Raw genomic sequence first — 15,185 nt, 5'->3', positions numbered from 1 at the left:
AGTATTGTAATAGTATTAATAGACATTATAAGTCTAAGTGTTATTTAACGAATTATAAAAATATTTTTGTCAAATACCAATTATTAATATAATGGGTTGGTCCACTTTCTTAATGCAGGAAGACTTTAATCATAAATTGAATTGTTATAATGAATTCGTGAGGAAAATTACATTCCTGTCCATTTAATTGCTAATTGATACTTTCTCGTTCCACGATATATGATTTGATGGCTTCACGAACTTTTGTTACCACTTGTGTTACTCAATATAACATTCAACCAATAACAAGTATATTAAAAGCTAAAATACATTAAACGTTTATTTGTTATTTTTAATAAGATGAAAAAAGTAACTGGCCAATAATTAGATTGTAATCGTGAATTAGATTATTTATTTCAGTTAAATCTCAAACATTCTTATTAGATACCGTGAACTTTCGCACTTTACACATATGTTTATATTACAAGAAGATTGACTCGATGATCCTGCAATTTTGACATTTCCTCCGCGTGATTTCCTCCCCAAGAAACATATTTTTCATCATATAATACTAGTCTTTCCTCTGTGCAAAACAACTTTCACACAAAAAATATCTTTTCATATTTCTTAGAATAATAAAGATATTTTAGGGAAGAGAAGTTATTACCTCGTTTGCATATATTCATCGTACACGCTCCGCCCTTTCCCTTTTTCCTCGAACAAACTAGTTGACTCGTCGGTTTCATCAAACTACACTCTTTCTCAACAAATTGTGAAAAGTTTTACGAAGCAAATTAATGGTCGGGTAAGTGTACAACCCTTCAAATCTGTTGCAATCCTCAAGTGACTTAATACTCGAAGTGGAGTTTGGAAGGGAGACAGTCTTAGCTGTACGTATTTTCAGTTACATAGAGCAAACTGTATTATAATTGATTCAATTCATTAGAAAATTTATTAAAGTTTAACGAAACTTTTTCTTTATTTAAATTCTAATAAAATCTTTAATAAATCGAATAAGTATTTTAGATTTTCTTTCTAAGTTTTCTTTGTGAAACTTTTACAAATTAATCGAGGAAAAGTGAATGAACTGTGATTCTTAATAATGACTATTATAGATACTTCTAGCAGTACAACAATATTTGTATTAATCATAAAATGAAAATTGTACATTGTGTCTCTTCCCAAAGTACTCCCAAGATTAAACATTTTTCTAATTATTGAAAAATCTGAAATATAAATATTTTTCTGATTATCTTTTCAAAAATTGTTTAATTGACTTCCCATAAGACCTGTAGAAAATTTCATATGTCCGCTTCATTTCTATATACAGTCTCTCATTATCGGTACTTTCAAATTTCTAGTTAATTTTTCGAAAGCAGAGAAGTAACATGATTTACGGGTTCTCCTTTCAAGAGGACCAATTTGTACAGCTATCGCAGCGATAAACTCGATTCCTCCACCTTCTCATCGAAACGCGATACCGAAATAAACCACCCCCGCCAGCAACCAGCGATTTCTCTGCCCTCTTATCGAGTGAATCGCGGCGGATTAAATTTTCGGGGGCGGCGGACCCGATTGTCATAAATTTTTATCGTGAGAATCGGTTCCCCGCAAGCTGCGTGCAAACATCGTTCCCGCGAGTATAAACGATTCTTCTCTGTCAGAGGAGAGAAGACTTATGGGTTCTGGTAACGAAAGTCGAAGGGAATCGAACGAAACGATCGTGCGAGGTGTCGCGATACGACCGACCCTGTTAGACGTAACGTCTCGACCCGGTTTATTAGGAAACAGACGCGAGAACGGATAGAAATTAATTTCGTTCCCCGGTCAAAGTGTCCAATTAAATGATAGTAAATTGTGTAACGTTGAAGTTAATTGCGCATTCTTTTTTATAACGCATCTCCACGCTGTCCTTAACTTATTGGCGCATAAAATGGGCTTAGACATTTTTACTCGTTGCACTGAAATTCTTCTTGGTTACATATTCCAACAGCATTGAATTTCCTTGATGTTTTCATGCATAGGTCACAAACGAGTACTTTGTGACAAAAGTTATGAACAAGCTTCGGAAAACGGTACCTGACCTTTTAAATTTTGCTCCATTGTTTAGCATAAAAGCATTTTATAAATAGGAATCACATGGAATTCGACATTCTATTAATTTCATTTATTAACAATTCTGCTTAATTTAGAGACCTTAAGCTTCAGTACTTGTGGCAGTGATTATTCGAAATTACCAGTTTGTGGTGCCCTATATAATTAATACTAATTCACATATAAAGAATAAAAAAACTGTTCTAAAAAGACATTAATTACTTTTAAATATCGTTGAAAATAATGTTAAAAAATTTATTTGTATTCCCATTACAACTGTTCTGGAATCTCTCGTATAACTTTTGTTGTGGACAGTTTCTTTCACGTTTCAATCCTTCCAAACATACTTAAACGTTTTGTTATGTACATTGAAATGTATATACAATATATATAAATAGCGATTGCATAAAATACTTATTTATATATTTATATATTTATATTTTTATACATTTATATATTCATATATTTATATATTTATATATTCATATATTTATATATTCATATATTTATATATTCATATATTTATATATTCATATATTTATATATTCATATATTTATATATTCATATATTTATATATTCATATATTTATATATTCATATATTTATATATTCATATATTTATATATTCATATATTCATATATTCATATATTTATATATTCATATATTCATATATTCATATATTCATATATTTATATATTTATATATTCATATATTCATATATTCATATATTTATATATTCATATATTCATATATTCATATATTCATATATTTATATATTTATATATTCATATATTCATATATTCATATATTTATATATTTATAGAATGAAAAATGCTAAAGGTTAAATATGGTTTTTAGTTCATGTTGGCCATAGAGTGTACATGAATTAAACCGGTGTTCTAAATGGCGATTGATTTATCTATCCACAATCTTTCACAACTTCGCGCTTCGTTCACGCCAAATTTCTTTCTCGTAGTTGGAGATTTGTATTTTCGAAACTTCAACAATAAAGCAGAACAGGTCGCGGCAAAACTAATTGGTTTTGTTTCGGCCGTAGTCGCAAGGTGCGCGAGCATGCTCCATTAATTTTGTTTCCACTAGATCCTCCGCTGCTACAGGAGATTTATGTAACGAACAGACAAGTACGAAAAATGGTCGGGGCAAGAGGAATACAAATTGACGGCCGATTGGAACGATGCGCGCCGCGTGATTAGATTACCCTGTCGCAATGTAATTGGAATTGCCTCGATCAAATTTACGAGAAAATGATTTTAACGTTTTCGAATTCCTGGATTCATGCAAATTACTTATTCTTTTCAGCCACGGCGAATCTCGTTAACAGGAACACCGACGATAATCAAATTTCGACAAACACGGGGATCGCTGATCGCACGACGACATTTATCATAATTAATTATAAATCTCAGGCAGGAATGAGAATTAAATGTCGGAAGTGATAAGTCGGACGAAAACCGCGACGTGATCGATGGACTGGCGATGTCGCGCATTTCGCTTGTCATTGTTCTCGTTCTAGGTCGGGCTATACGCAATTCAATGGAAACGAAAGGATCCTGGAATACTAATCCTGAAAGCGAGGGAAGCGTAATCGTGCCGGTGCGCCAGGAACGCGCTCTATTATCGGCTACGAAATTCCCAAAACGCGGAACGCTCGATCACGCGACAGGGGACATTATAGGGGAATTGTAACGAGTCCATGTGAGATGATAAACTTTCTACATTCAATTATCAGCTTTCCATTGTTAAGCGTGAATTTTTCAAACTTAGAACTAGTCGTTCCACGTCAAAGTTCGAAGATTCTAATCTGAAATGAATTTTAAGGTTCCAATTTCAAAAAACCACTATTTATTTTAAAGATTCATTTTTGCTCCCGTTGACACTTTAGTGACTGAATAATCTAACTTACTATACTTGAAACGTCTTCTGTGATTTGTCATGGATTTATCTCGCAGAACGGTTTCTATTGAAACAACTAACTTATTATATGTTCGATAGAGAAATTGTTTATACGCGTATTAAAAATGGAAGATAGTGTTGCATATCTCATTTAATTTGTGTAGTTTGTAGTGTGTTGTATGCAATTATCTCCGGAAGTATTCATTGTTTAAGACATGTCTCGAGTGCAATTATTTTCTATATTTTTAGTATATATTAATAATTTAGTACACTTATAAGGAAAGGTATCGAACCCGAAAATTCAAAACATTATGAGACTTTATGTGTCAGTAGAGTAAGTCAAGTCTAATGCATTGTAATTCTTTTTTCGTGCCGGATTTCATTTTGAAGGGGTGGAACCACACCTTGAAAGAAATGCAAATTTTTCTTTCCCGTGAATTACTTTGAAAACGGCAAGAGCTAGTAAAATAAAGTTTCAGCAAAAAATATATTGTTCTTTCACGTCTATAAAATTGCAAAATAAAATTTTTCAAAAAGTGTTGGTGGCGGGGGTGTTCTTAAAATTTTGAACTTTCTGTTACTTTATCTTCAGGTGATGTTCATCTTTCTGTTAGTTTATCTGTAGGTGGACGTGTGTAGGAAATATGAAGATCACTGCTATTTTTTTAAATATGATTGTGTAATTTTTTGCATCAATCGATCCAGTAGGTCATTGTTCGCAAAAGTGTTAACCTTTGTAGGTCGAAAATCGATTGCAACAGAAAAAAACTGCATTTGAGACATTTTTTGAATAATAAATAGTTCCGGAAATAATTACATTTATACATTAAAATGGGACACCCTCTATATCAAGGAAATGATAAAAAATATTAAGTTCTAGAATAATTTCAACATTATAAATTAAAAAAATAACGATAGGGTTTGTCGAAAGGTTTCTTCAATGTCTGGAGACGATTAAATGCTTTCTTGAACCTTTACTCAATTTTCGTATTTTGTACTTTGCAAAATCTCTTCACATTCGCGTTTATATTAATATTTTATTGAAATATCGTTCATTGTAGGAAACGTTGCAGAATATTTTTAACAAACAAAAAAAGGTTCACTATTTCCTTCAGATTGCAATTACTGCAGTTACTACAGAAGCAAAAGAACTTGTTGAAACGTATTATTTCTTTCATTTACACATTGATAAATCATTTTTGATAATAAATATGTATTCATTATGTGATTAGTTTATTATTTCTAAAAGAAATCCGATAAGAAATTCTATAACGTTCTTGTGATTGTAACGGAAATATAAATTAAATGTTGTAATTATTTACATTACATTTCTGTACATAGTGTCCTTCATTAATACTCGTTACATTATATTCTATAGACAAATTCTTTTAGTTGTCAATTAGCGTTAATTAAAATATCACAATTACATACACATGGAACATCAAAAGATATGTGATACACACTTCTTTATAATTACGAACATTCACGTCTATGAGGAAAAAATAGGGATGAAAACTCTACTTTATGAAATACGTGTATCTTGAAAACTAATTAATACAGAAAAGAAACATTAAATGTAAAAATAGCTATACGTTTTTAAGGGATATGTATATCCTTTTTTATATGAAATTGTACATTTATAAATATTTGAAACTGAACATGTGCTTATATAATATTATTTGCTTTAACGTTGGGCCAATTATTCATCAAAATTGTGTAACCTAAATCTCCCCATGGTTATATAACACGTAACGACTGGATCTTTGTTTTCTCACTTATTGGTAAAATTCGGAAAATGTACGACTTTTGAGAAAATTTACAATTTTGGTATACAGCGCATATTGACGAAGTTTTAGTATAAATATAGCAATTAATATTAAAACTATTAACCTATAAAAGCTACCATCAAAGATAAACACATTAGTGCTATCATTAATGCGTTTATAACAAAATACACGATGGAACTAATCTGTTTTGTAATAAGAGTATTATTACTAAAGAAATTCGCCAAAAATTAATATTATCAATGTTTTCAATAATGGCAAGTAATAATCACGTGGGTTGATTTTAACCAATCTAATCCATAACCATAGAATTTGTTGAAGATTCATTCAAGGTGCCCGCGAACCATCGACAAATTTTTGAAAATGTTGTTTACGTCAATTTGCATATTAAAATAAATTTTTTGTCCACAACATTGAAAATTAATTTCACTTTATAATCATGAATAACACAAATTGCAATAAATACCTCGCGCATACTTTACGATGCTTTACACGTGCACCAAAGCTCATTAGAATCAGCGTTTACGAGTTCTAATTTAAATATAAATTATACACGACAACAAATATACTGAAAAATAATTTACAATTATCTATATTACAAGTATACTGTGGATTTTTATACATTTATATGAAATTCAAAACGGAAAATTGCAGAAATTGCACACAGCACAGCAAATATATGAAATATCAAGAGCGTAGTGTTTTTTTACATTATTTATTAAAAAAAATCATTTATCATCGTAATTCTATTCTTCTAGTTACGTTCTTAAAATCTGAAATGTACATATAGATCCGCAGTCTAATCGTAAATGTACGAATCACAACGGAAATCAAGCATCTCTTAATGATTAATTACCTGCTGCTGTTAACGGAAGTGTTGCTCCTGCTGCGCCTCGAAATAATCGAATCTCCGCGATTAACGATCCCTCTGTGGGTGATGCTGAACGCACGAAGTCGATAAAGATCGTCCCCGGCTCTCGGGTTGTACGCTTTCTCCGGTAAACTGTGTACACGTGGTCTGATGTGATCTGGCACTGCAACACACCGTTAGACAGTTAATTAAAGCTTTGCTATTAGTTCGGACAGGACAACGAGCAACACCCTAAATCGATATCGAATGGACATTCCATTAATTAGTTACTGCTTTTCATTAATCGATTCAAACGTGTCAGTGCCTGTTTTCGACTTCCTCGAACATTGAAAGTCGACCTTTCGGTAATAGCGTTAGTAATTAAAAAAAAATGAACAAAATACTGATTGAACATGCTATTAATTAGTTACTGCTTCTCGTTAATCGATTTCGACGCTAACGCGTGCTTTTAACATCTATCGAAAGCAGACTTCTCTGTTGCAGTACTAAATTTCCTAAAAAAAAAAAAAAAGAAAAAAAGTCAATCTCGACATAAATAAGTAAATAAAAAAGTAGTATGCTGAGGAATCAGCAATTTCGTCGGTGGAAGAACCACAAGTATCAGACTCGCGTCTTCAATTTTTAATTAGGTATTTCAGACATTTGAAGCGCGAGAGAAATTTCCAACTTTTTCGTTGAATAAACCTCCTTTTTCTCTCGTTTTTTCGCTTTCAGGTCAACCAATCGCGAAACGATTTCTGCGATCAAAGGGCCTCGGTGGAGGAACATTTTCGGATTCGAGTGCTTCTCAATTTCCCGCTCGGAAAAACGCTCGATCTCTCGAAAACTTGCTTTAGCGCGCGTCCCCGGCCAATTTCGTGCCACGTTTCTTTATCGCGCCGCCATGCTGAGAACGTCGAATCGGTAATTATAGTTGAACGCGAACGAATCGTCAAAAATCACGTAAGTTCATTAAAACAATTTTGACGAGCGCGTTCTTCGAGCTAAAACCCTGAACATCCCACTGTGTGCTCGCTTTGTATGATGATAATCCTCTTATTATATAACTGCTATTAACAAAAGCACCCTTCGTTCGTCACGGTAAGCTACATTACAGACGCATTTGAACGCGTTCATTACGCCACGGAAATGGACCAATGGGATCGGAATTAAATTTAAACCGGCACGTGGCTCGACATCCAGAGGGACCCTTAGATGTGGTTGGGTATGGGTTAAAGGATAGTATGGCCCTTTACCTTTGGATAGTATACTATTCTGCCAAGGAACAAGCTGCGCATACCGTATGCGTGCATCGAAATGTATAACGTCTACATAAAATAGACAATTACGAGTCAAATGTAAGGATTCAACCGGATTCTTGGTCTTACGGTAGAATTTGCAATCGTTTCTTTCTTGGTCGATATCGCAAGTTAGTTATGTTCCTACTTTCAGTTTTATTTACTGTCACATATGTTTCATTCGATTTTGATTACAAATTTGACTAATTTGATAACGTAAGAAGGTTCATAATGCAGACTGTGGATTTTTATAACATGCATTTATAGGATGTAAAAATCTTCAAGAAATTATAAATTACACGTTTTCATAAAAGCAATATAGTAATACTTTACTTTCACTTTAGTATAACCATTTATAAAGCAAATTGAATTTGTTTAATGTCGGGACCTTTAAATCTTACGTGTCCAGCTGAATTCGAATGCGTCTCAATTGTTTTTCTTTAACACTTTCGTCCCGAATGGCACACAAAGGTACCACGAATATTTTAAATTACCGGAAAACTAAAAAACGCTTTAAACATAAAGGCAAATTGTAACATACGGGGATCTTTGCTTATGACTGAGAGCATAAATGCTAATTTTTATTATTAGTAGTGCTTATTTTATTTCTTTCACTGAAAAGTTTAAATTTCATTTGAAAACAGCTGTTCTTGATCGCCTCTTTGATTTAGGGAAAAAATACATATTCAGGAATAAAAGGGTTAAATATTAAAATCTTTACACTTTCTTCGTAACTGAACATTGAAGTCAATTTATCGCATACATTAATATCTTTATAAAAATATATATTTCCATAAACTCTAGCAATTATTCATAATATTCTTCTATTACCGCACTTTGCGAAACTCTTCACACATGCATCCTCATTAAATGATGGATTGCTATTTTAGTTTATGACAGAATTTCTTTCGTACTCAACTATTAGGAAGAAATCCTATAAAAAACCCGATACACAATTTAAAATGTATACAAAATAAAAAGAAGAAAGAGAATATCATAACATAAAGGGTGGAATTCAGCGAGGAATTCCATCGCCATTGTGTCTAATCCATGTGATATCAAATCATTAACAATTATTTCTAATACCATTTGTCTATATTATGAAAGAAGAAGTATTATTATAAAAAATACTCAACATTTTCGCGGTGGTCGACGTGTTGAATAGGGGAAAACAGGGTGAAGTGGAACGCTTTTTTAAATCGTAATAACAAAGTATTTAAAACAGTAAACGCATGAAACCTTTTTTGGAAGACTTAGATAGACCTTTGGCTATAAGGAAATAAAAGATTTTTTTAATAAAAATATTTAGTTACAAAGGAAAATAAGATTTTCTAAAGGTATTGAAATATCCGCTTTGCAAATATGACAAAGTAAAACGGGGCACTCATGTAAAATCATATAAAAATACAAAATTTTTATTTCTACTAAATCAAAATTACTAGCTAAATATATTTCATTATTAGTTAATATATGTACGGTTTTGTCAACAAAAATCGCAAATAAATGTGTCATCTTCTTTTTCTACGTTGGCGCAATCTAATTGGTCAGTTTTTATCTTATCTTCGATTTTAATTTATTATATTATAAATCAATACGATTACACGTAAGCAATTAAAACTATGAACAAAGCCCATAGCAAGAGATTCCTGGTGCCCCTGTTCTGAAGTGTTCCGTTTAGTTCTGGGCATTATAATTTAGAAAAACATGTAAAATTTATAGTGTGACATGAAATAAAGAAATAACTTAAGTGTCAAAAATACAGCTTAAGGAACGTAGAATCCAGTACTGTAGTCACCTTGTTCAATTTTTTAATCGGAAGGTAACAAAAAATGATTCCAACATCTATGTAATATGAAAACTATTTCACTGAATATCTTCCCAATGCTTTTAATCGAAAAATAACTCATACACGATATACGATATTTACTCGATACGAGTAAATATTACTCGTATACTCTTTATCTATGGAAAACATTACTGTCCCTTTTTTATCTGGCCAGTCCGTTTTACCCTATTCGCCCTCTTCTTTCTGAAAATTTGTAAGTATGCCATTTAATGCGTTTTCTACCAATACTCTTCAATTCTGCCATTGCCCTTCACCTGAAACTACACTTTTACCGACACACGGTAACAAGTTCGCTGCCGATAGAAATTGAGTCACAGCCGTGGCACCAACTACCTATGTACATATGTACGTCAGCTGACAAAGCGGTTCAGCACGGCGTTTAATACGGTTACTGTCGACGAGGCACTCAAGAAGTTCGTCTCCCAGCAGGCTATCTAATTACGGCCAACGACGCGCCGTGGAACTTCCCTCCCCTGAAATCAGCGACGAGTTTTCGCTGTTGCCACGGGAAATTTCAATGCCACGTACGCCGGCTCGAGCACCTCAGCTGTGTGACATTTCAATTAATTAGTTGCCAATTACATGCAATCCTTGGAACATGCTGGGGTTCGTCTCGATACCGGGATCAGGATACGAGAAGACGATTCAAGGGGCTCGGAAAATGAAAATAAATTCAATAATACAGGGTCTAACGATTTCACTCCTGATTCTGTTGCTAGTTTTGCTGTTTAAAGCTTCGAGGGAAAATCTTCTTTACCAAGCCGGTCAAGACATATTGTATTTTTTTAAGAATTTCGAACTCAAGTTGAAGAGTATTTGTAGAAAGGGTTGTAAGATTGTATTGTACTAAATATCCAAATTTTCAGGAGGAGAAAAAGACTTACTTGACACTAAAACTACCGAGCAGTTAAACTGAGAATTGAAACTTTAATTGGTTTAAAGTTGAGTTTGCGTATTGCTAAATCAATTGATTTAATAATTCCTCAGAGAAACATCTGTTACCTTCTTAATAACTGCAAAAAGAAGAAATCAGGAATGAGTCATTTTGACTCGTCTGGTAGTTTTAATGTTAACGTTACGTTGAATGTTCTCTCATAATGATCCTATTTTTCAATATTCTTAATATCATGGATGACTGCTTTCATTAATAGCTGCTTATAAAAGGAAAATTACACTTAAATTGTACACTGCAAGAGAATAATAAATAAAATTTGTTTAGTTTTGGCACTTACTGTGTTTTCTACAAAAACTCTTCAAGTATATACTATTATGTTCTGAGAATGTTCGACGATTTTAGTGAGTCGTTATCTAGAGCATATTTCAGACGTTCCTGTCAGTTTTATGCGACAGCATAAGTCAAAATACATAGTACGTTAGAGTTACCTGTTAAAATTTCTTTAATGTTGCTAAAGCAAGAACTTCAAGATAGAAAAAAGTTTTATCTACGGTTCAATTTTTCTATTACTCAACCGAAGACAGTATTAGGAATTATGTAGCCAGAAGACTAATGGCTGGTTGACTCATTCGAAAGAAACTGAAGAAAAGTATCCAAAATCATTATAACGAATGCACTCAGAAAGATTTAATAAGCATCCATGAAGAATCTCGAAAAGTTTGAGAACCAAGGGTCTCGCGGCTGATATTGGCTGACCTATTCTACTGTGAACTACTCGGTACGCATGCTTACACGCAATCGTTAAAAGTTTAAAAATCATTTCTTCAACTGCAGAATAAATTTTGTTGATTTTAGTAAAATAAAAGTAGAATAAAGTAGAATAAAAAGGGGCACTTCAATTTCTATATATTTAAAATTATATTTAATGGAAAAAGAACTGGGCTAACAGTACGTAGATCAAACTTACCAGAAAGTTTTTGTTTAAGCAAGACAATGACTGGAAGGATGTACTAAACCTTCCAGGATTATTTTCAAGAAATTATGAATTATAGTAAGCTAGTAATTATATACCACATTTTGCATGGAGCTCTAGACAATACAATTAAGAATTAGTATACATTTAGATACAAAAGTTACGTACACACATTAAGAACTCATATACAACGTCTAGAAGAGATAATCGAAAGTTTAGATGAAGAGAATCGAGAATTATTTTAAAATATATATTTAAATAATATATTTAAACAATAGGAAATGTAAACAATATAATTAAAACAATATACATGCAAAAAGATTTACATCTTCCATTTAACGTGAACGATTAATTTAATGGAAAATGATTATTTAACGTTAGTTCATAAACTTTACTATTTATAAAATTTCTTCAAATTAATGTTTTTGTGTTGCATCTATTAATTTAACAAAAATAAATGTTTGATGACTTGCTCAATGGATTTCGTGCACGAAGCTACGTTCGTGCTTGTTTTCTCGACAAGTGTTATCAAAAATTACACCCTTCAAACAGATGTATTTTTCTCAATGAAACTCATGACATGTCTACGTACTACGAAGAAAAATCTTGCGGGCAGTGTTACTGAATATGCTTGTAGCAAGGAGATAACAGAGGGGGTCCATTCGCGTCCTTTCTAACCGCTGCACATGTGATCGATCATTTTCTCGTGGATCCAACACAATTGCTCTGAACGCTTTGTTGAGACCATCGTATTCGAGACTACTTCTTCCCGCATTTGTTCACATGTTTCTATCGTATTTACTAGCACTACGCGATCTCTCTGTCGGAGTAAACTTTTCTCAAGGAAACTTCCTTCTATCAGTCTATTGATTTAAACAACCACGACTGTCATGCGGTTTGAAAAATTAAAGTTTAATCTAATAATAACTGATAAAAGCTCAGAGCTACTCGTTGAAAACATTTTTATGATTGACTTCATTTGAATGTTTTCATTCTGAAAATACTTTGTACGCAGGTTACTTACAATATTTACGAACAACGCAATTACTGGAAAATCTAACAACAATATTGAAAGAAGACAAGAATTTCTATGCAAATGTATACAGAAGATATACTACTTATCAGTGTTAACGAGCATTATGTGCATGTAAAACGATAATTTTAAATTTTATCTGACAACTTGTTGATTGTTTTTGTTGACCCTGAAAGCAGGAGATAATAATTATCAATGAAAATTGTCATGAAGAATGACTTTACCAATAATGTATTTTGTTCAAGTGGCCTTATGGGACAAGGTACTGCAGCATGGGACAATCGTTTATTTACTGTTACTATGCATTCATGTTACTAACAATAGAAAAAAACGTGTCCATTATACAATACTTATGTTACCACTGGTTAATCAGTCATTTTTGTGCGTTTTGACTGTCATAATTCTGATTCTTACGTTTGTGATCCTATTCTTTGACTTTTGTAAAACACTGACAAGTGAGTATTAATTTGCAATGATATTATCACTTAATTAATTTCGAGCAATGTTTGAAGTAAAATGAGATTTTACTAACGTTATGTAATTTTCAAATAAAATGATTCAGACGTAGAAAAGAAAAACTGAGGAACATAAATGATCCGAAGAATGAATGCAGAAAGCTGTTGAAGCTATTATACAACAAAATCAAATACCGTAAAGGTATTACAATAGGAAATTTTATATTATATAACAATGAAACAACAGTATTTCTAATATTTTTAATGACATAAGAACATTCATAAGAAACATATATTCTTTATAAAACAGTATATTTTATAATAAAAAAAATCGTTTCCTTCAGAACGTTTCAGAGAAACCGGGCAATAGGCTGAAAATTACACTCTTATTAACCTTTTAACTCTTTTAACCATTAACCTCTATATTTTAGATAGAATAGGATCTCAATTATCCAATTTAATTGGGCGATTAACAATCCAGATAAATAAAGACTTGAGAAAAAATCTTACAATGTTTGTAAAATTTAAATATACATATCCTGAAGTACAATTGAAACCCTTGCACTATGATTTCTTTCAAAACATTCTACATCTACGTTTTATCTAAAGTGTAACAATTGATAATAGAAAAGTAATATGTAAGTTGAATTTTAAAGAGTTCAGCCACACACGTATTTGTTAACGTCTATTTGAAATTTTCCCCACGAGTTCGACACGATATTGTGGAGCAAGTGGTTCAGAATTCGAAGTATTCAATTTAAGGATAATTAAGGTTCTGAACGATGGCAAAATACCAAAATGGCAAAAAGAATTGCTTGTTTTGAATTCTGTTCAGCTAGATTGGCGATCCATCACACTGCGCGCCGGTGGTGCGCGCCGACGTGAACGTGTTAACCCTTTCGTCCATGAATATGTATTTTTTTTAATATGTGTTTTGTGAAAGAAAACTTACGGCTACGCACTAATCAACAAAAGCACATGTACTGACAGCTGATTAGCACTTAAGCTGTCAGCCATAAGCAAAAATCCTCGTGCGGTACAACTTTCCTTTATCTATGCGTTTTTCAACTTTCCGGTAACTTAAAATGTTCGTGGTACCACTGTGTACCATTCTGGACAAAAGGGTTCAATCTAATTTTAAAACCGTTAATCGAGGTTCTACTGTACTCAATAAAACATCTTTCATTGTTCCGTTATCAGAAAAACAACACATTCATCGAGTTCCTATTCTAATCCCGTCGTATTCGCGGACCCCCAAGGTGATAATCTGTTGGTAATGATTCACAGTGAAATAATGCAGGATACTAGATACGATACACCCTTATCCTGAATCGCCCCAGTATCCTCGAGCCCCAACGTCTTGTAATATCGGTAACCCTAATACTTCGCTCATTCAGTGATGTTCCGTGGCAGTAGGGAGGCCTGTGTTTGCGGAAAGTATTTACCCGGCGGACGTTAGCCGCGTAATTAATTTCCGACGTGCAGACACCGCTATCTCGGACACTCGGCCGTAATCCGTCACCGTGGTACACGCCGTACTAGCTGTCCCGGTGTCAGAAAATCTGTCAGATAGGAAATCCCTTAAGAACGTCGGAAATTATTTCAACCCCTTCCGCTGGTAACGAACGCAGAGACATGACACAATCTTTCGCGAAGAATTTTATCTTTATCTACTTTGCCTAGATACAATATAGAAATTTAATTGAACATGACGAAAATGGGTGAAATTGACGATATAATAATATTAATAAATTAATTATATAATTAGAGGGAACTGAGAATGTAATACAATTAATAAATTAGTAATACATGTATCTTTAATTGAAAAAGTGGATTTTTTAATTTTTAAATCTATATTATTATCAACATTGTTTATCAATCATTTTGTACGGAGAGATAGATTTCAAAACAATCTGGAATGTATAATGCAATATGAGTGTCGACGTTTATAAGATGTCGCTGATAATTTTCGAACAAAAACAAGAGATGAACGATTTTGTTCCGGATTATTGCCTTCATAATTGACAGCCGAGCTCATCTTCTTGACAGATCGAGAAACATTT

General features: G+C 32.7%; 1 protein-coding gene across 2 annotated transcripts in view; it reads right to left on the bottom strand.

Moving 5' to 3' along the window:
• Positions 1-15,185, bottom strand: part of LOC116431292 (uncharacterized) — a 76,783-nt gene that overhangs the window by 51,343 nt on the left and 10,255 nt on the right. For both annotated transcript variants that reach the window (XM_076371050.1, XM_031986469.2), the window contains exon 3: positions 6,629-6,806. In XM_076371050.1, coding sequence (XP_076227165.1) covers positions 6,629-6,806 — 178 coding nt within the window. The remainder of the gene's footprint in view (positions 1-6,628; positions 6,807-15,185) is intronic.

The sequence above is a fragment of the Nomia melanderi genome, chromosome 9, assembly GCF_051020985.1.
Source record: "Nomia melanderi isolate GNS246 chromosome 9, iyNomMela1, whole genome shotgun sequence".
NCBI lineage: Eukaryota > Metazoa > Arthropoda > Insecta > Hymenoptera > Halictidae > Nomia > Nomia melanderi.
The sequence above is the reverse complement of the archived record's forward strand: the minus strand, read 5'-3'. Positions and strand labels throughout refer to the sequence as shown.